This window comes from Schistocerca cancellata, chromosome 8 (genome assembly GCF_023864275.1).
Source record: "Schistocerca cancellata isolate TAMUIC-IGC-003103 chromosome 8, iqSchCanc2.1, whole genome shotgun sequence".
Classification (NCBI taxonomy): Eukaryota; Metazoa; Arthropoda; class Insecta; order Orthoptera; family Acrididae; genus Schistocerca; species Schistocerca cancellata.
In genome coordinates, this window is record NC_064633.1 from 284721157 (window position 1) to 284744581 (window position 23425).

General features: G+C 44.0%; 1 protein-coding gene across 1 annotated transcript in view; it reads left to right on the top strand.

Annotated features, from left to right (window-relative positions):
- LOC126094947 (malate synthase-like) overlaps positions 1-23425 on the top strand; it is a 115485-nt gene that overhangs the window by 26613 nt on the left and 65447 nt on the right. The window contains exons 3-4 of the mRNA XM_049909599.1: positions 12955-13170; positions 21702-21869. Coding sequence (XP_049765556.1) covers positions 12955-13170; positions 21702-21869 — 384 coding nt within the window. The remainder of the gene's footprint in view (positions 1-12954; positions 13171-21701; positions 21870-23425) is intronic.

Consider the following 23425-nt stretch of genomic DNA (forward strand, 5'->3'; position numbering starts at 1 on the left):
TGGTTGCTCTCATCAGAATCGACATCACACCAACACCAGCAACTATAGTTCAGATTAATATGCCGAAGACGCAAGCCCAGGTTGAAGAGACAGAAATAGTATATGAGCATATTGAAATGGTAATTCAGTATGTAAAGGGAGATAAAAATCTAATAGTCATGGGGGATTGGACTGCGGTTGTAGGGGAAGGAGTAGAAGAAAGGATTAAGGGAGAATATGCGCTTGGTAATAGGAATGAGAGAGGAGAAAGACTGACTGAGTTCTGCAATAAATTTCAGCTACTAATAGCGAATACTCTATTCAAGGCTCACAAGAGGAGGCGGTATGCTTGGAAAAGCCCGTGAGATATGAAGAGATTCCAGTTAGATTGCTTCATGGTCAGACAGAGATTGATAATGGAAGCGAGACTAAAGGAAAATCAAGACACGTTCATAGGATCTCTCCACCTGGAAAAAGCGTTCGACAGTGTAAAATGGTGCAAAATGTTCGAAATTATGAGAAAAATAGGGGTAAGCTACAGGGAGAAAATGGTTCAAATGGCTCTGAGCACTATGGGACTCACCTGCTGTAGTCATCAGTCCCCTAGAACTTAGAACTACTTAAACCTAACTAACCTAAGGACATCACACACACCCATGCCCGAGGCAGGATTCGAACCTGCGACCGTAGCAGCAGCGCGGCTCCGGACTGGAGCGCCTAGAACCGCACGGCCACCGCGGCCGGCAAGCTACAGGGAGAGGCGGGTAATATACAATACGTAAAAGAGCCAAGAAGGAATAATGATAATGGAAGACCAAGAACGAATTGCTCGGATTAAAAAGGGTGTAAGGCAGTAATGTAGTCTTTCGCCCTTACTGTTCAATCTGCACATCGAAGAAGCAATGACATAAATAAAAGAAAGCTTCGGGAGTGGAATTAAAATTCAAGGTGAAAATGCTAATGACATGAGTATCCTCAATGAAATTGAAGAAGAATTACGTGATGTGCTGAATGGAATGAACAGCCTAATGACTGCAGAATACGTACTGAGAGTAAATCGAAGAAAGACGAAAATGTAATGAGAAGTATCAGAAATGAGGCTAGGATTGATGGTCACGAAGTAAATGAATTTAAGGAATTCTGCTATCTAGGCAGCAAAACAACCAATGACGGACGGAGCATGGAGGACATCAAAAGCAGACTAGTACTGGCAAAGAGAAGTCTACTAGCATTAAACATAGGCCTTAACTTCAGGAAGCGATTTGAGATGTGGTGCTACATACGAATGTTGAAAATTAGGTGGACTGATGAGCTAAGGAATGAGGACGTTCTGCGCAGAATCGGAGAGGAAAGAGACTTGTGAAAAACATTGACTAGGAGAAGAGACAGGATGATAGGGCATCTCTTAAGACATCAGGGAATGTCTTCCATCGTACCAGAGAGAGCTTTAGAGTGCAAAATCTGTAGAGGAAGACAGAGATTGGATTACATCCAGCAAATAACTGAGTACATAGGTTGGGAGTGCTACTCTGAGGTGAAGAGGTTGGCTCAGGAGAGGAATTCGTGACGGGCCACATCAAACCAGTCAGAAGATTGATTATTCAAAACAAAAGTTCTTAGGTTGGTTAGTACTTCCAAGCAAATGTGGCACAAGCAAGCCATTAATGTTTATTTCCCCTGAACAGCAGGTCAAGCATTGACATCTGGCGTGTGGACGCAAAACGGATCGTCTATACTGTAAGCAAAGTTACGGCATTGCAGAAAACTTTGACCGTCGTCAGTTATTGCTGAATAAACTGTAGTCGTAGCACCAGAGTGACATGGAGATTGACCTATATACGAGGTGTGGCTAGAAGAAAACCGTACTAGTACTGGTGAAACAATAAAACGAATGCAATAAGGCTGAAAGTCGCGTGACCTGTCACATGACTCTCGCTCCGCCTACTGCTCGAGTTTCATCTGCCTCCTGCACTCAGTCTGCCCGTGGCGTCTGTTTTAAGTAGTTGACGTTTTGTCTGTGCGTCGGAAAATGTTGAGTGTACAGAAAGAACAGCGTGTTAATATCAAATTTTGTTTCAAACTAGGAAAATCTGCAAGTGAAACGTTTGTAATGTTACAACAAGTGTACGGCGATGATTGTTTATCGCGAATACAAGTGTTTGAGTGGTTTAAACGATTTAAAGATGGTCGCGAAGACACCAGTGATGACACTCGCACTGGCAGACCATTGTCAGCAAAAACTGATGCAAACATTGAAAAAATCGGTAAACTTGTTCGACAAGATCGCCGTTTAACAATCAGAGCAGTGTCTGAGTTAACAGGAGTTGACAAGGAAAGTGTTAGGCAGATTCTTCATGAAAGTTTCAACATGAACAAAGTGTGTTCAAAAATGGTTCCAAAGTGTCTCACAATTGAACAGAAGGAACACCGAAGAATGATTTGTTCTGACATCCTGGAAAACATTGAAAGTGATCCCACCTTCTTACAAAATGTTATTACTTGCGATGAATCGTGGTTTTTTACTTATGATCCCGAAACTAAACGCCAATCGATGCATTGGAAAACTCCTGGTTCTCCACGACAAAAAAAAGCACGAACGTCAAAATCGAAATTCAAGGCAATGATGATTGTTTTTTTTTTTGACATCAAAGGGATTGTGCACATTGATTGGGTACCAGAGGGACAAACAGTGAATCAGCATTACTACATTAGCGTCCTGGCTACCCTACGTGAGCGAGTACGGAGAAAACGGAACGATTTGTGGAGAAAAAAGTCATGGATCCTTCACCAAGACAATGCCCCAGCTCACAGTGCGTTGTCAGTGAAGACGTTTTTGGCAAAACACAACATTCCCATCTTAGATCATCCACCCTACTCACCTGATTTGGCCCCCTGTGACTTTTTTCTTTTCCCTAAAGTCAAGTCAGCTTTGAAAGGAACTAGATTTGAGACTGTTGAAGCAGTAAAAGAAAAAGCGACGGAAGTAATGTATGGACTTACCGAAAATGATCTGCAGCATTGCTATGAACACTGGAAAATTCGTATGGAGCGGTGTAGAGACCGAGGAGGAGAGTACATTAAAGGAGATAACATGAAATTGTAAATAATTGTAAATAAATGTTTTTTCCAGCATCAGTCCGGTTTTTTTTCTAGCCGCACCTCGTACGTTCCTTTAGTTCATATGTCTGTGAATTACTAAGGGACCAAACTGCTGAGGTCATCGGTCCCTAGACTTACACACAACTTAAACTAACTTATGCTAAGAACAACACACACACCCATGTTCCTTTAGATAGACGATGTCTCCTTTAACTGTACACAGAAAGAAACAATTCAACATACGTAAAGTTTTAAACATGGCTGCGTCGTCAGCGACCGTTTACAAAATGGTTCAAATGGCTCTGAGCACGATGGGACTTAACTTCTGAGGCCATCAGTCCCCTAGAACTTAGAACTACTTAAACCTAACTAACCTAAGGACATCACACACATACATGGTGGAGACAGGATTCGAACCTGCGACCGTAGCGGTCGCCCGGTTATAGACTGTGGTGCCTAGAACCGCTCGGCCACTCCGGCCGGCGACCGTTTACAAATTAAACTTAAAGCAATTACAGCACTCGATCGCAAAATTTAAGTCTTTTGGCCTGGTTTAGACACTTCTTTGAGTGCCTTCATCAGAAATTACATTCAAATTGGCCTATAACGTAAGTACAAAATTACGAGAAAATCTTTTGTGTAAAAATATATGTACGGACTAGTAGTACAAGAAAGCAATAGTACTTACATGTCACGTATAACATATATGTATATCAAGCGATAAAGCTTTAGTCACAAAATTTTTAAAGTAGAATGCGTGGAAAGCAAGCCACTAAAGGCTGCTCGCATATTTCGGGTTACAGGTAGCATCAGACTGAGGCGCCCGTGTTAACAACTGCGGTCCGGTGAACATTGCACCAAGAGTGTCATCTAGTAGCCGCATGTACAAATTGGCTGCTTAACATCCAAATTAAGACATACGAATATTATGATGAAGATTATTCAGTACATGGCGTAAAAGACAATATTTCGTTTGACAGCAGCAGACCAGATAACATTTTGTCTACATCAGATCTTAAAAGTACAGCATAAAGGATGAAAACACCATTATAGAAAATACAAAAAGCGCTGAATGACACAGCCTGTAGAAAAACAATATAACATGAAATGCAGCCAATACAAACCATTTAATAAACTAAAATTATGAGTCGACTTAGATAGAAAAAACATTTCGGTAATTGCACGAGGAAACCGGAAATCAAATATCAAGTAACGGCTTTATACCGTTGAAGAAGTTTTTATTACGTAATTGTAGTTTTTCATTGAGAATGAGGCTATCATTTCGAGAAAAATGCATCCAAGGCTGCCTCCAAATATAAGGATATAAAGAAGAAACTGCAGGTGGGGCCATCCAGTTTAATAAGCAATGTGGAGAAAGGGGACTAGTCTCTAATTAAGTGAAAGCCTGTATTCATTTTGCAAATTGTAAGAAATATTCAAAATTCTTCAAACCTATAGTTAAAAATCTCATTTCTGATCATGTTAAAAAGCTATATGCCAAAAAAAAATTCTCTTAATGAAGAGGCATATTATCTGTATTTAGATCTCACAAATATCTTTCGTATTAATTATAATTTTAAAGTTGACGATTTTTGGATACAGATTAACGAACATTTAGAAATTTATAAACAAGGCATATCGCGTAAGCACGAAAAGAAACTTAGTAAACTTTTTGGTCTGTTTGCTGCTGAAATATGTCCCAAAGTACTTTCAAGAAAAGCAGACAATAATTTTATAAAAGAATTCTGAATAATACTAACATTACTTTTACACAGAATGAAACTGTACAGCTACATTATTGATGAAAAACAGCTGGAGACAGCGTCTGTCGTAAAATATCTAGGCGTAACTATCCAGAGCGACCTTAAGTGGAATGACCATATAAAACAGACAGTGGGAAAAGCGGACAAGACTCAGATTCATCTGAAGAATCTTAAGGAAATGTAACTCCTCCACGAAAGAAGTGGCTTATAAGGTGCTTGTTCGCCCGGTTCTCGAGTATTATTCATCTATCTGGGATCCCTATCAGGTAGGAGTGATAGAGAAGATCCAACGAAGAGCGGCGCGTTTCGTCACGGGATCGTTTAGCTGGCGAAAGAGTGCGTTACGGAGACACTAAACAAACTCCACTTGCAGACGTTAGAAGAGAGGCGTTGTGCATCACGGAGAGATTTACTATTGAAATTTCGGGACAGCACTTTTCAGGAGTCGGATAACATATTACTTCCTCCATATACATCCCGCGTATTGACCGCAAGAAGAAAATTGGAGAAATCAGAGCCAATACCGACAATCATACTTCCCACCCACTGTTCGCGAGTGAACGGGACTGGAGGGATCAGATAGTGGTACTGAAAGTACCCTCCACCGCACACCATTAGGTAGCTTGCGGAGTATGTTGTAGATGATGTCTTGCTTGAAAAAGGCCTAAAGTACAATGTCTTGCCCAACTTGGCAGGAAAAAATGTAACAGAAAATATACTTTTCGACCTAAAAGTTGGTCTCGATTAAAAAAAAAAAAGGTAATTCATGTCAAACTAGAATTACCTTTGATGTCGCTAACATTCTCAGTAAAAACACAGCCTCTCTTCATAATGTTATGCATAATGATAGGAAATTGGTTAAACTCATAAATAATAAATTTAAAGAAGCTGATGCTTTAATAACTCAGTCTGACAAAGGTTGCTCTTTAGTTATTGCCTACAATTCTGAATATATTTCTAACACCTTAGATTTTTCAACGAAAATAATATTTTGGAACTACATGAGGATCCGACTCTGTAATTATAAAAAGAAGTCAGGTCAGCTTTTTTAATCAAATCTTTTCAGAAGAAAATGCTTATCAACATGAACCCTCAGCCCCCAAAAATTTGGTTTCAATTCAAAATTCACAAACCTAACCATCCTAAACGGCCGATTTCTAATAGCGCTTACAATTATTTAGCCAAATTTCAGCATGAAACTCTGAAAAAATCATTCTTCTTCCAGAATAATTATTCCATCCCCAATAGTCATGCCTTAGTCAATAAAATAAAAGATTTAGAATTCAGTTCAGACACCAAGTATCACTGAATTTGAACGAGGTCGCGTAATAAGGCTAAGAGAAGCTCGATGTTCCTTCTGCGATACTGCGGAAAAACTTGGCAGGAATGCAGCCACTGTACATGATTCCTGGCAACAGTGGTCACGAGAATCTGCGGTCGCAAGAAGAACGGGGCCCGTATGGCCACGCGGCGCTACCGAGAGGTAAGACCATCGTTTTCGGTGTACGGCTCTGGCGCATCGTACTGCATCTGCAGCAGCAATATGAGTAGCAGTTGGTACCACAGTGACACAATGAAATGATACAAACCGGTTACTTCAAGGACAGCTCTGAGTCAGACGCCCTGTAGCGCGCATTGCACTGTCCCTAAATCATTTGAGACTTCGGTGGTGTCAAGCGAGAGCTAGTTGGAGGACAGCGTGAAGTTCTGTAGTGTTTCCAAATAAAAACTTGTTCAGCGTCGGCGCCGTGTGTTGGTCAGGAGGAGGCCAATTGAGGGCCTGCAGCCAACCAGTCTGCGTGCTAGACACACTGGACCTATATCTCAAGTTATGATCAGGAGTTCGACCTCGTATCAAAGCCCGAGCACTCTCGTGGCTATCCCATGCATACTGACCGCAAATTTGTACGTCAATCTGGTGATCAGGCCTGTTGCGCTGCCATTCATGAACAGCATTCCAGGGGATGTTCTCTAACAGATTAAGGCTCGTCCACATACCTCTGTTGTAACCTAACACGCTCTACAGAGTTTCCACATGTTGCATTGACGTGTTCGATCACCAGATATGTCTCTAATGGACCACGTATTGGACATGATCGGACGACAGCTCTAGCGTCATCCACAACCAGCGCTGAACATCCCAGTGTTGACTGACTGACCAAGTGCAAGAGGCTTGGACTCCATCCGGCACCTCTACAACACAATGCATCCACATTTGTATGCTTCCATTCAACATTCTGGCGGTTGCAAGAGCTGTTAATGTACCAGTATTTCACATTTGCATTCTATTATCTTGCGCTTACGTTACCTGCGATCCTGAAATGTTAATCGCATATATTACCCAGAAAAATATATTCCCGATATTTCATTACTCTACATTAATAATTTTTTTATGTTGCCATTTTCCTCCCTCAGTTTATGTGATGTGTTTGCAGAAAGACAGAGAACAGACAACTACCACATTGAAATGGGTAAATCTTAAGGTACCAAATAACGCAATGTCTTCACCATTACCGTTAACACCATATTTTTCTTACACACCAAGTACCCGCAACACCACTAGGCAGCATTCGGTTTCGAGATGGGCAAAGCTCGTAATATTTTGGGTCATCATTATAAAGCTTCATTTAGAATGTTGATGAAGATTTTAGATTCAACATTCAATAAATTTTTTTTGTGTTTGCGAGCGCATTGTCAATATATAAAACTACCGATGTTTCGGTCCCTATTGCAGGTAACCTCCTTCAGGTTGTAATTCTTCATGCTTTCCCGGCGATCTGTTGTCATCTTGGATATTCGGGAATCCAGCCGGATGTTCGCGTCGTTCTCGCACGATATTTCAACAGCGTGCCTCGCTGTCTTCTTCAGGTGCTACCTGAGACTGGTCCTTGGGTCGATCGAGTCCAGTATTTATGCCTGGGAGGAGCTGGGCGTTCCCTAATCGGTCCGCGCCGGGTCGAGTGTTCCATCTGTGGTCCGCGCCCGCCAGACTCGGCTTCAACGGACCCCTCCAGTCGCAGATGTTCCGACTGCCGTCGGCGCCCGTTCTGGCCGTCCTCAACGGATGTGGTTATCATCTGAGGTGTGTCAGACCCGGTCTGAGATGTTGGGTACTCTATCTCCTGACTGTTACTGTCCACAGAAGTGGAAATCATAGTAACAGTCAGGAGATAGAGAACCCAACATCTCAGACCAGGTCTGACACACCTCAGATGATAACCACATCCGTTGAGGACGGCCAGAACGGGCGCCGACGGCAGTCGGAACATCTGCGACTGGAGGGGTCCGTTGAAGCCGAGTCTGGCGGGCGCGGACCACAGATGGAACACTCGACCCGGCGCGGACCGATTAGGGAACGCCCAGCTCCTCCCAGGCATAAATATTGGACTCGATCGACCCAAGGACCAGTTTCAGGTAGCACCTGAAGAAGACAGCAAGGCACGCTGTTGAAATATCGTGCGAGAACGACGCGAACATCCAGCTGGATTCCCGAATATCCAAGATGACCCCTTCAGGTTGTTTGTTTAGATGCTGATGTCGTTTCCTATCCCCACAGTTGGTGCCTGCTATACCACAGACTACTGGAACATATCCCTCTGAGCAGCGTACTGCTGATGCAAAGTTCGATGCTATTGTCTATAACGGACTGAAACTTTTCCTCTCTTCAAGAGGTTTCCACTCGGTCGGTAATAGAGTTACAGTCGAATACAGGAGATGCGACACCATACCAGTACCACTTTTTTCTAGGCGGTTTACCCAGCGCCAAATTATAGGTCCTCTCAACAGTAGCCAAAACGCGTGAACAATATTGTAACACTTTTGGATGTACCTTTCATTCAGCACCTTCTAGAGCCATGTTTCAACTGAGCGATGCTCGTCTACTCGATTATGATACAGGAAATGATCAAAACTTGTTCTGTCCTGAATTGTTCGCTAATCCAACATTGTAGATTTTGGGAATTTTGGTGGTGGACTTCTCTCCTAGAAACGCTAAAAATGGCATTCTTGTTGGGAACCTGAGTGATTAGATCGCATTATGAATAGAATCTGTTATGAGAGTCATGTCTTCTGCAAATAATGATTTACATACAGATTACTGCGTCACCAAATGATTTTCAATTTCACCGCATACATACATTACTGTAGCAACATCACACTACGCAGAAGCTAAAACTGAACAAACTCCATTCCGGTTAGATAGGTAGGAGATAAGACATCCTTTGATATCGATCACTAGTAGTGGTCCTTTCTTTTTACTGGCTCTCAGCACTATGCGACTTAACTTCTGAGGTCCTCAGTCGCCTAGAACTTAGAACTAATTAAACCTAAGGACATCACACACATCCATGCCCGAGGCAGGATTCGAACCTGCGACCGTTGCGGTCGTTCGGTTCCAGACTGTAGCGCCTAGAACCGCACGGCCACTCCGGCCGGCTTTCTTTTTGCTCTTAGCAGTCATCGATACATGAGTTCACCACATGAAAGTATTGTTTTTGCCACAGAAGTGTAAACAGGATATGCCTGTCAGATTACAATACTGGACGAGTCTGAAGTTGAGTTGCTTATAATGATAGAAGTACTTGTGTACTGATAATAATTGTTTCTCACGCGTTTTAAGGCCTAAATTCCTTACTTAACTGCTTAACGTGGATTTTTTTTATGAACTGGTCTAACGTGATCCTAAAGATTTTACGACAGTGGGGTGGAATGGAAGCATTCCCACACTGGTCCATATTTGAGATATCTAGAGAATGCATTTTAATATCTTCTCTTGGCTAGCAGATTCGAAGGCATCCCAATTTTTAGGGCGAATTCTTTGAGTCAAAATGCTAAAAGTTAATTTCCTACCTCGTTGTTAGCCAGAGTAAATACTTTGAGTTATCTGAATTTCCGACTGCCAGCATTTTTACCTGGCCTAATTTTGATTTTCTAAACTTTAGTATGTAGAATTTATTTCTTCTGTGTATATTTAAAGAAGACATCGTCTAACTAAAGGAACATATATGGGCTAATCTCCATGTCACTCTGACGCTACGGCTACAGTTTATTCAGCATTGACTGACGACGGTCGTAGCAGATAGAACATGAAATGAAGGTTGGCTATAGCGAGGTGAACCTTTTAGAATAAAAGAACTCTGTTGACATCGAACGTGGATGAAGATATTTGCATGGCACGTAGCCTTTCTGAAATGTAGTGCTGCAGATGAACGCTGGAGTCTGTAGGTCGGATAACTAATCAGCAGGTATTGATATAAGTTGGAAAACAAAGATTTATGACTGAGTGAGCTGGCGCAGTAGCTAGCTCACGGGACTCGCATTCTGGAGGACGACGATTTAGATACTCATCCGGTCATCTAGATCAAGGTTTTCCGTGATTTCCCTAAACCGCTCCAGGCGAATGCCAGAGCGCTTCCTTTGAAAAGTCACGGCCGATTCCTTCCATATCATGGAAACAATCCGAGATTGTGATTCGTCTCTAATGACCTCGATGTCGATGGAACATTAAACCCTCATATTCTTTCTTCATTTTAGAAATTTATAGCACAGCTTCACTAAAGGAAAGGATTAGTTAGTCCGACATATCCTGAGACATCAACGAATCGTAAATTTGATAATGGAAAAAAGCGACGAGTGGATGGAGTAAAAATTGGGAAGGGAGATCACGTCTTGACGACAGCACGCAGCTTCAAATGTGGGTTAAATGAAGAGGCTTGCACAGGACAGACAATCGTTGAGACCTCCATCAATGCAGTCTTCAGACTGAAGACCACAAGCAGTCAGATTTAAGTCACTGTATGAAAGTCTTATTTAGGATACATATTGTTTACCTAAAAGACTCGAACTGAAATCTGGGACACTTCCTTCAGCAGTATTCTTTCCTCATTCTCGATCAGCTGAGCTCGATGTATCTGAACGTTTGAGTATATTGGCTGCAGTGTGGGTTAAAGTCGGGCCAACCGAAATGGGGGCAAACGGACACAACGTAAGAAAAAGTGTGGTGTCACCTCGTTGAAGTTGGCAGCTCTATTCGTGTGAGTCAGATTGCTGTAGTGTGGTGTATACGAGTGACTGCGATAAGTACAGGTGGAAACATCCCATTCAGAACCTCCTTCTGGCTTGTAAACTTACGCAGGTAAGCAATATATGCTGTGCAGGCAATGGCTAAATTCATGGAGATTCTACGCTGGCGCGGTAGTGGGCTTGCGCTTTTTCTCACGAGCCAGTACAATGCATTTATGTGAACACTAACTCAAATAGTGCTCTGGGAGGCGGACAAATGCTTGTTCGTGGGGACAAACGGACATATTAATTTTGTCTTAATAAAACAGTTTTGGTGGTCTTGCAAATACCTTTAACTGGCTACGAATTTTAATAAATGACAGTAGTTATAACTGACCCCTGCATTAAATTACAGAATGGTTCGTAGGTGTGTTCCTCCTTGATATGAAAGTGTTGCGATGCTATGACATTTATGAGCTAGGCATACTTCTTGGTACAAACGTAGTTCTGTCAGGGAGTGGCTACATGAAATGGGAAAAGTTCTCTGAGCTCTTAGACCATTCATTAAGGTGAAGCTTTCTGGACCTGTCGTTCACATTTTGGACGGCCATGGGTCACATTGTTCAGATACTCCTAATCTGCAGCCAACAGTGTGCAGCCCGGGTTCCCGGGATCGATTCCCGGCGGGGTCAGGGATTTTCTCTGCCTCGTGATGACTGAGTGTTGTGTGCTGTCCTTAGGTTAGTTAGGTTTAAGTAGTTCTAAGTTCTAGGGGACTGATGACCATAGATGTTAAGTCCCATAGTGCTCAGAACCATTTGAACCATTTTGAACCAACAGTGTGCATCCGTTATATTTTACCCCACACAGTACTCACCGGCTACAGGCTCACGATGTCTCTTTCTTCGCCCGGCTAAAGACATTTTACAACGATGGCTGCAGGGTGTACGTCAGAAGAAGTCCAGGGAAAGAAATTAAAAGTGACATTTGGAGCAGCTCTTTTTGCTGAAGCATGGAACCGTGCAGCTAAAGTCGGGAACGCTGAAAAAGTCTTCAGTGCTTGTGGGATTCATCCCTTCAACCTGAATCGCTTGCCTGAGCAAGTGTTTGCTCCAGCATCTCTGGACGGAGACCTCACTAATTCCACAGTATCAAATCCTGAGAATGAAACAAATGTACCAGGAAATGATCCAGTGGAGGAACTGCAGGCACAGCCAACAACAGAGGTCATCAACACACTACGAATTTGAGAAGAAGTTTCAAGGACCTCACTCATGTGCCATCGGCTCCAGGATCTGCCAAAAACAGACGTAAGATGGGGACGTAATTCAGTTTGGCGGATCCTAATTTTATTATTGATCTAAAAGAGAAAAGTCAAGGACAGCAACAAGAAAATACCGAAGAATATTAAGTGTGATACCCATAAGAATGATGCGTGTAAACATCTATACGCCGGCCTCAGTGGTCTTGCGGTTCTAGGCGCTGCAGTCCGGAACCGCGGGACTGCTACGGTCGCAGGTTCGAATCCTGCCTCGGGCATGGATGTGTGTGATGTCCTTAGGTTAGTTAGGTTTAAGTAGTTCTAAGTTCTAGGGGACTGATGACCTAAGATGTTAAGTCCCATAGTGCTCAGAGCCATTTGAACCATTTTTGAACGAAAAATCTATACAAACACGGTGAAAGTGGGTGCAGTGTGTAGCTTGTTCTTTCTGGTTTCATGTTGTATGTGTTTCAGATGGAAATAATCCCTACTTTGTCTGTCAGAATTGTTCCAATGACGAGAGAGATTAAAAAGTCCATTTGCGCCATATGGAGTGTCGTTTGCCGCTACATTTGGGGACAAACGTATATTAGAGCACCATCTATTTATTTCTGTATTCCTGGGCTAAAAATAAAATTAAAAAAACAATTAAACTTATACTGTTTCGATTTAAGGTATAAGCTAGTTAGAGATATAAAATAAAATTTGAAATTTGATTTTATTACAGTTATTTTAAAAAATCCGCTTAAGGTTTCTGTCTGGCGCAACTTTATCCTACATTTAAACAAAGCGTCAGTTTCTGGTACAGATATTTAACGTGTAGTAAACCGCACAAGTATGTTCTGGTTGCAGCTCTACCGGCGGCGGGCGCAGAGCAAGTGCGAGTTCGTCGACGGCCGGCGGCTCCCAGCATTCCGCCACGGGGACAACAGGGCCGCGTCCGGCGACTGGAGGGTAGCGCCGGTGCCCAGCAGGCTGACCAACCGTCGCGTCGACCTGGGCGATGTCAGCCCTGCAGACATCGAACACTTCAGGGCCGCTCTGAAAGCCGACGTACAGGGCATCCAGGTTGGTAACACTGCCACTCACGCAATGTATTGTTTACTGGAAACCTACCATTATTGATGCCGTATTGTACTATTAGAAAGGCCAACCTACGCTGACGTGACGAGTTATAGAATAGTGATATGCACATTTACAGATGGCGATAGTATAGAGTACACAAGGTATAAAAGGGCAGTGCATTGGCGGAGATGTCATTTTCACTCACATGTTCCTTGTGAAAAGGTTTCCGGCATGGTTATGGTCGCACTGCGGGCATTAACACTTTGAACACAGAATGGTAGCTGAAGCTAGAGGCATGGGACATACCATTCCGGAAATATTTTGGGAATTCAATTTTCCGAGATCCAGTGTCAAGAGTGTCACCACGGACAACGCAGTGGCCGACGAGCATCACTTAACGGCCGAGTGCAGCGACGCTTTGGTAGAGTTGTCAGTGCTAACAAACAAGCAACACTGTGTGAATAGCCGCAGAAATCAATGTGGAACGTAGGACAAAGATATCCGTTAGGACAGTGCGACGAAATTTGGCCTTAATGGGCTGTGACAGCAGACGACCGACGCGAGTGCCTTTGCTAACAGCACGACGCCTGCAGCTCCTCTCCTTGACTTGTGACCACCTCGGTTTGACCCTAGGCGACTGGAAAGCCTTGGCCTGGTCAGATGAGTCCCGATTTCAGTTGGTAAGAGCCGATGATACCGTTCGAGTGTGGCGCAGAACCCACGAAATCGTGGACAGAAGTTGCCAACAAGGCAGTGTGCAAGCTGCTGGTGGCCCCATAATTGCGTGGGCTGTGCCCTCTGGTTCACTGAACCTATCATTGACTGATTTGGCTATCGGCATGAATCCCATCGAGCATTTGAGGGACATAATTGAGACGTCAGTTCGTGCATAAAATCTTGCACCGTCGACACTTTCGCAATTATGGACGGCTATAGAGGTTGAATGGCTCACTTTTTCTTTCTTTTTTTTTTTTTTTAATTGGATTCCAGTGACTCGTTGAGTCCATGCTATGTCGAGTTCCTACACTACGCCGGGGAAAAGGAGGTATCCCATGACTTTTTCCACATCAGTGTACATTCGTGGCTTTCGTAGATTTAGAGAAATCTTTTGATAATGTTGACTGGAACACACTCGTTGGGATTCTGAAGGCAACAGGCACAATTAATGGTTGCGTAAGATTATTTATAGCTAGTATGGAAACAGACGCTGTTGTACAGGTAAGGCTCGAGGGACATGAAAGGGAAGCAGTAGTAGAAAGGGAAGTCAGGGTTTTAGCCTATCCACGATCAAATGCAATCTGTCCATTGAACAAGTAGAAACACAAACGAAGGAGAAATTTCTAAAGGGAATTAAAGTTGAGGGAGAAGAAATAAAAATTTCGAGGTTAGCTGATCAGATTGGAAAACATTATGTAGAGATATCTGGATGTATCCCTGGATCGAAGCGGGAATTTCGCTTCCCACATCGACCAGTTTGGCGGCGATTATTAGCAGTACGAATGCGTTCTCTCGCGGCGATAACCATAAACAAAATATACTCGGCTTTCAAGCCTCGACAAATGCTTAACAGCCCACGATCTTTCGGCAGAGTTCTGCTCTGCAATTTTGAAGTGGTTGATTGTCGTGTGGATGCCGCTGCCGATCGTATGTTGCCGCGCCGTCGCCAGTGACGTCACTGATGCTCAGTCCCACACCATGTATGGTAATGTATTAGTTGCGCGACCGTCGCGCCCGCTTCAACTCACCGACAACAGGATCCCCGGCCGTACGTAGCTGCAATCCACAATCCTTATTGAGAGTGTTGTCTGATATTTTGATCTCCATTGCTTCGTTTATTACGCTATCCCAGAAGTGTTTGTTCCATTTAACAGCAGAAGTCTCGTCGAATGGAATTCGGTGTCCGTTTTCCATCTCATGTTTCGCTACAGCTGACTTTTTGGTATAGTGTAGTCGGAAATGCTTTTCATGTTCTCTGCAGGGCTGTTTATAGTGCGGACAGTCTGACCGACATAAAACTGCGCACACCCACACGATATTTTGAATATTCCAGGTGTTCTGAGGCCTACATCGCCTTTCACAGCCTTCATTTGTTGCCAGATGTTGATGGCGGCCTGAAGACAGTGGACAACACCAACCGAAAACGGTCAATGGCGATCGAGTAGGGTAAATCCAAGAAATACTGGCATAATAGCCAAAAATGTTAATAAGTGAGAAATAATGTAGCACATTTGAGCTGGCTGGTGAACATGCGTTATTGCACACCGCAAAGCTTCGGCCTCTGACTGCACGGAAAGCAATCATAAAATTTTAATTTCCACCCTGTAAAACGCAAACTACGAACAAGAAGCTCTGGATGGTATCAGTCCTTCTCTACATATTCCCTCTGCGTTTATAAGCACTAGATGGCTTGGTGGAGACATTGAGTTGTAGAAATCTACAATTTGGCTCGTCGTCATTCTGGAAATGCATGCCTCGCAGTGGTTTCTTTATCAGGCGAGAGAGGAACAAGTCACTGGATGGAGAATTACGTGGGTTGAGGAATAATTTGATGGTCGAAAGAAGGAGCATGTATAGTTGTTACTTGTGCGGATTGAATTTGGCCGTTGTCGTGGAGTAAACACATTGCCCTGGATAGCTTCCCGCAACTCGTCGTCTTGACAGCCAGCTGTGACCTCGACAGCTGACTTCATTAGTACGCTCCTGTGCCGGTTTGACCTTCACGACGACAGTGTGTTAGCTTCACACCATGAAAATCCCAAAAAAGAAAAAAAAAACACTTAACACCATCTTGGATGATTGAATTTCTCCCGTTTTCAGTGTTGGTAAAACCAAATGTTTCCACTAATTGCTTTGCTCGTCTGTTTCGGAACCGTAGTGACACACATGATGATTAGATGGCTACAGAAGTCATCTGGCTGAGCTGACATCCCGCTGCTGCCTCACTTCGGCGGGCGTTTTGAATGGGTGTGCAGTCGTGAAACCAGACCAGCTTGCGGCGACCGTTGACATGTTCAAACCGTCGTGCAAGGTATTTTTATCCACTGTCACCACGAATTCAATACGTCAACTTTGAGCACCAGGACGTCTACTTCTCTTGCGATACACAGTTCTGCACAGAGAGATGGACTGGCACGCAGTTCTTCATCATTCAGGCTTGTTTGATCACAAAGCGCTACCTAACCTTTTTGTCACATGATGGTGCACGGTTGTCGTATACGACCACCAACTCAGATTGGATTGTTGCAGAGTTGTTCCAGATCAAACGCAGAAAACGAATTACCAAGTGAAACTCCATTTTACCAAAAACTCCACTTTACCAATGGGCTCCACCATTTTGTTTTGGCTCCTATTTCAGCGTGCTGAAACAAAAATGGCCTGCTCCTAATTGTAGACATAAGGGTGCGGTGCGTGAAAGGGCAGCACAGGTTGAGAAGGGAGTGAGACATGGTTCTACCCTATCCCCGATGATTTAATCTGTATATTGAGCAAGGAGTAAAGGAACCCAACCGCAAATTTGGAGAAGAAATTTAAATTCACAGAGATTAAATAAAAGCTTTTAGGTGGGTTGATGACATTAGAGACAGCAGAGTACGGGAAAGAGTGAACGGAATGTACAATGTATTGAAAGGAGGACATAAAGCGAACATTAACAAAAGTAAAACAAGGATAATGGTATGCACTTGAATTAAATCAGACGATGTTGAGGTATTAGATTAGGAAATGAGACGTTAAAGAAGACGAGTTTTGCTATTTGGGCAGCAAATTAACATGATGGTCGAAACAGAGGAGATATTGGAAATAGACTGGAAATGGCAAGAAAATAGTTTCTGAAGAAGATAAATTTGTTAACATCAAATATATATTCATATATTAAAAAGTCTTTTCTGGAGGCATTAGTCTGGAGAGTAGCCATATATTGAAGTAACCGTCGACGATAAACTGTTCAGACGAGAAGGGAATAGAAGCTTCTGAATTGTGATGCTACAGAAAAATGCTGAATATTACATGGCTATGTCGTGTAACCAATGAGGAGGTACTGAACAGAAGGGGAGGAAGTACAAATTCGTGGCACGTCTTGTCTAAAAGAAGGGATTGGTTGATAGGACGCATTCTGAGACATCATGGGATCACCAATTTAGTGTTAGAAGACAGTGTGAGGGGTAAAAGTCGTAGAGAGAGACCACGAGATGAATACATTAAGCAGGTTGAAATGGATGTGGGTTTCAGTCTATTCGGAGATGAAGAGGCTTCCACAGGAGTAGAGTAGCGTGGAGAGCTGCATCAGACTAATCTTCGGAATTAAGACCGACAACAACAACAATGGCGTGCTACGAAACTAGGAAACAGAAATTTCATTCTTTGCCATGAAATCGGGAATTACCAGGATCAAGGAAATGACATGAAAGGACTAGGTCCCGTTAATTAACATCATTTATTCTTTTAACAATAAACATTTATTTTTTAAGAAAACTAGGCAGGAAAACTGCAAGTTAATTTGCTATGTTCAGTTTACAGACTCGAAGGCTTTCAAAATTACGATAGTAATAGCACCAAAAAAGATGCGAGAAAATAAATCTTTAACAATATTGACTTTTTTAAAAGTTTAAATTAAAAAAAGACATAAAGCAGCCAATGAAAATAACCAAAACTGAGTTCCAGATACATTCCTTCAAGCGAGCTCAAATCAAGACATTAGACAGACCCCCAAAAGATAAATGTTAACTAGTTAGCAAGACACAGAAATTCCCCTTTACGGCTTAGCCAAGGTTTACACCAAATGATTTGCAATAAAATTTAGAGGAAGAGTACAATATGTTTTACACAAAAGAAGAACATTAAAGAGAATATTTGCTGTGCGAAGCCAGTTAATCAAAGTCCTCTTGACCGACTGCAAAATTTCATTTACAGTGCAAGTCAGACAACATAAGATACTCAACTGGAGCACAGACAGTCAGGACGCGCCACTGCAAACAAATAGCAGCGAGCGAGGTGGCGCAGTGGGTAGCACACTGGACCCGCGTTCGGGAGGACGCCGGTTCAAACCCGCGCCCCGCTGTCTTGATTTAGGTTTCCCGTGATTTCCCTAAATCGCTTCAGGCAAATGTCGGGATGGTTCCTTTGAAAGGGTAAGGCCAACTTCCTTCCCCATCCTTCCCGAATCCGATAGGACTGAGGACCTCACTGTTTAGTTTCCGCCTCCGCCCCCCCCCCCCCCTCCATATCAATCAAGCACCCAAATAGCATGCAGCAAGCCAGGCTAACGCGGCAAGAACCGGCCGACACGGAACGATCTCCCGGAAACTTAGTGGGTGCTGTAAACAAACACCGAACATAAATGTCTCTTTGAATTACAATACAACTGAAAGTTATTGTTTAATCACAATTTCACTTATAGAACCTTGCCAATAAGGTCATAGCCCTAGGAAACAAGCTCTGCTAAAAATGTAAGGTGTAAAAGAGAACTACTCAAGAGAACTACTCAAAGTATCATCGACATTCGTGGTGTGGAGCCATGGTGAAGAACAGCTCGGTGAATTCCTGAGACACTTGAACAGCCTCCATGCCAACATAACATTTACCATGGAAGTAGAAAAGAACAAGAAACTGCCATTTCTAGATGTGCTGGTCACAAGGGACGGCGAAAACCTGGGACACAGCGTGTATCGAAAACCGACACACACGGACCGATACCTGCACAAACTGTCAAACCACCACCCGAGCCAGAAAAGAGGCATGATTAGTACGCTCGTAACGAGAGCAGGACGAATATGTGAGCCTCAACACCTCAAACGAGAAATGCAACACCTGGAAACTGTTCTGAGGAGCAATGGGTACTCCAAAAATTACATTAGAAGTGTAACAGAGCCAAACACTCGGCGAAGTAAGGAACTAGAAAAAGAAATGTCGGGTACGGCCTTTCTGCCATACATTCCCAGAGTGACGGACAGAATCGGCCGTATATTGCGCAAACACGGCGTAAAGACGATTTTCAAACCGACAAGGAAGATCAAAGAGTGTCTTAGATCGGCGAAGGAGAAAAGAGACCCACTTGCAATGTCGGGAATATACCGTATACCTTGCACATGCGGAAAAGTTTATGTCGGAATGACTGGACGATCCATTAACACCAGGATCAAAGAGCATAAGCGACATTGCAGGTTGGGGCAGGTGGAGAAATCGGCCGTGGCAGAGCACGCACTGAATGAGACCGACCACGTAATAAAATTCGCCGACACGGAAGTTCTGTCTGTAGAGAAGCACTATCACACGCGCCTGTTCAGAGAAGCTGTAGAAATCCAAAAACACGCGAACAGTTTCAACAAGAAAGAGGAAAGCCTCAAGGTAAACGGGTCCTGGCTTCCCGTACTGCAGCGAACGACCGTCGCAGGTAGCAAGAGGAGAAACGCACCGGAAATGACCGCGGAGAAGCCCTCGGACGTTGGCGCGCCAGGTACATATAGCCTGCGGCCGCGAGCTCGCCTCCAGTTCACCACCGGCAATGGAGGGTGAAGCTTTGACAATGCCAGCCACTCGTGCTGGCGAAACGTCAGAAAAATCATTAGATGAACGTCGGCCGAAGAACCCGAGACAGAAGCCAATAGGCAGTTTGTCAACAAGTGGCCACGAAAGCCTTAACAATTTTGTCTTACCATTAGCTGGAACTTAAAACGCACAAAACTTAAAGGGCTGATAACAGTAATATCAGAGAGCACACCAGCTTCTGAAACAAAGTGAAAACAAATAATAAAATTCAGAAGTAATTTGTTCTGTGACATGAAGCAATTTAAGAACAAACACAAAATGAAAATACGATTGATAATTCATAGGTCCCTGATATAATTACACATGAAAGCTGGACGAATTACATAGCCATAACAACATTAACCATGGCAAATTTTTAGAGAGAACGCTGGCCAGCAGATTAACACAGGTCATTTCAAAAACATTCAGAGCAGACAACGCAATAAATTGGTCCTAGAATCGCTTAGAGTCAAATAGCAAAGACGTGCGTGATGACTCAGTGAATATAAACACGAACATCTGCTCGAGCCGCTTGCGGAGTGGGAAATCGGTGCACAGTGCTGCACAACCAGATACGCACGGCATAAGATAAACAAATCCTTTTCCTTCCACCGGCCGCGCGGAGTGGCAGTGCGGTTCGAGACGCCATGTCACGGACTGCGCGGCCCCTCCCGCCGGAGGTTCGAGTCCTCCCTCGGGCATGTGTGTGTGTGTGTGTGTGTGTGTGTGTGTGTGTGCGTGTGTGTGTGTGTGTGTGTTTTGTTCTTAGCAGAAGTTAGTTTAAATAGTGTGTAAGTCTAGGGACCGATGACCTCAGCTGTTTGGTCCCTTAGGAATTCACACACATTTGAACATGTTTGCCTTCCACCCAGTACTGGCGAAGAAGAGTGAACGACTACCCACAAGAGGCGTCGTGCCAATCCGCACCATGTGCCCGTTGCCCGAAGCACGGCCGCTGGCCCCAGCTCCACACTGCGCGAAGACTCCACACAAACTGCCTGTACTGTTCTGTTCGAAGCTCTTCCGACGCCACTCCAGCGGCCGCTTTTGAAGCAGCGATAACCGCACAAGGGAATAATACGCGCTACCTGGTAAGGCGCCAGCTAGAAGCTGTCAGTAGTGGGAAGGTGAAACGAGCCGCCACGGTTCATATTAGGACTGCGGGCAGGTACATCGAAACAAACAAAAATTAACTATGTTAATTCATGAGGTTGTCTCCATACCCTTACACGTCCGTCCGCTCGATACAATTTGAAACGAGACTCTTCCGACCAGGCAACATGTTTCGAGTCATCAACAGTCCATTGTCAGTGTTGACGGGCCCAGGCGAGGCGTAAAGCGTTGTGTCGTGCAGTCATCAAGGATACACGAGTGGTCTTCGTCTCTAAAAGCTCATATCGATGATATTTCGTTGAATGGTTCGCAAGGTGACAGTTGTTGATGGCCAGCAATGAAATCTGCAGCAATTTACGGAAGGATTGTACTTCTCTCACGTTGAATGATTCCCTTCAGTCGTGGTTGATCCCGTTCTTGATCGATCTTTTTCCGGCCGCAGCTATGTCGGAGATTTGATGGTCTACCGGATTCCTGACATTCACGGTACATTCGTGAAATGGTCGTACGGGAAAGTCCCCAATTCGTCGCTATCTCGGAGATGCTGTGTCCCATCGCTCGTGCGTTGACTATAACACCACGTTCAAACCCTCATAAATCTCGATAACCTGCCATTGTAGCAGTAGTAACCTTTATAACAACTGCGCCAGACGCTTGCCTTATATAGGCGTTACCGATCGCAGCGCCGTGTTCTGCCTGTTTACATATCTTTGTATTTGAATACGCATGCCTATACCAGTTTCTTTGGATCTTCAGTGTATTTGATTCAAGGTGGTAATGAAGACGTTACGACTACCCTTGGTACTGTGGATAGCAGATAAGATATGAGGTGCCATGGTACGTACGGTAGTTACTGTTGCTGGCGTAACAAGTGTGTATACTGTTCGCTGTGCCCGCAGGTGGACTTCGACGATGGGCACTGCCCCACGTGGGGCAACCAGCTGACCGGCCTCTTGGCGGTGTACCGCGCCGTGCACGGTACGCTGGAGGGCACACCTCCCATTGCCGAGTGCCCCGTGCTGATGCTGCGGCCCAGGGCTTGGAACATGTCAGAGCGCAACCTGCTGGTGAGTATTCGTGCGATGCGGTTCCTCAAGTCACACTCAAACGGTGACATGTACCATATTGCGCGTCTTGTAATGCGTAGCATATACAGAATGCAAATGAGCATACCGAGCAAAAAATTAGCCATCCTCAGGAGACACCACGCTAAGACCGCATAACATCGCCTCCAGCCATGATAATGGCCGCAGTTCGGGGAGCAAGATAGTCCACAAGCTACTTCCGGTATGTGACACCCATCTGAAACCATTCATTGACGTTAAAGGATGTAAATAATGTAGAAATTATGCTCTCGCCTGACTAACATGCTTCTGAAAAAAAGAAGAAAAAATGATAATTAAATCGAAACCCTTTGCTGCCGGCAGGTGTTGTTGATGTACATCAATGGGGACAGCTGAAAATGTGTGCCCCGAGCGGGACTCGAACCCGGGATCTCCTTCTTACATGGCGGACGCTCTATCCATCTTTTTTTATCTCATTTTGTTCGTTTTTGTTCTTTGCATCTGCTCGGGGCGGATGTCATAAGACAGCCGTTTAAGTTCGTCGTTGATCCATTAACTCAATTTTTTTATTACAGAGGGCAGCTAACCCTTTGACTCCATCTGAGCCACCGACGGCAAAGAGAAGAGGCGACTGCAGGGACCCATCCCTTGCACGCTTCCCGTGAGGCCCACATTCCCAAACTATCCACAACCTACACTCGTATTGTTCGTAATAGATTTTTGCCCATTCACTCATTACTCGCGCCAGACTAAGCTGACGAGTCCCGTAAGAGTTCGGCCAAATTGTGCGCTTTCGCACAGAAGAAGGTCAATGGCCAAGTAGCCTTTAACTATAGTTAACTATAGTAACTCTTAAGGGACTCGTCAGCTTAGTCTGACTCGAATAGTGAGTGAATGGGCAAAAATCTATTAGGAACACTACGAATGTATGCTGTGGACAGTTGGGAATGTGGGTCTCACTGGACGCGTGCAAGGGATAAGTCCCTGCAGTCGCACTATCCTCTGTGTCCTCGGCGGCGCAGATGGATAAAGTGTCTGCCATGTAAGCAGGCGATCCCGGGTTCGAGTCCCGGTCGGAGCACACATTTTCAGCTGTCCCCATTGACGTATATCAACAACACCTGTCAGCAGCTAAGGGTTTCGATTTAATTATCATTTCATTCTAGAGAAGCTGCGCTGTCATCAATGGTATCTGCTCTTTGGGCTCTTAAATACTGCTTTCTCCGCAAATTTTTTACATCTTACAGTTTACTTTTGCCAAAGAGCACAATGAGTTATAATTTTTATAATCTTTGTCTCTAATTCTCTGTATAATTTTTAATTTCTGCTGCTTTTCTCTGTCTAGTCACAATACCCGACATCTGGCGTCACTAGATATTGAATACTAGGGCTGAGCAAACGAAACTCGCGTTCGAACGGGATCAAGTATTCCCGATGCGCCGTAGCGTTCGATACAGAATAGAGCCTGTTCGAACAATCTCATGACATCTGACTCACGCTGCGCGAATGCAAGGTATAAGCAAGAAACTACGAATTAGCCACAACAAAAAGCTACGGCT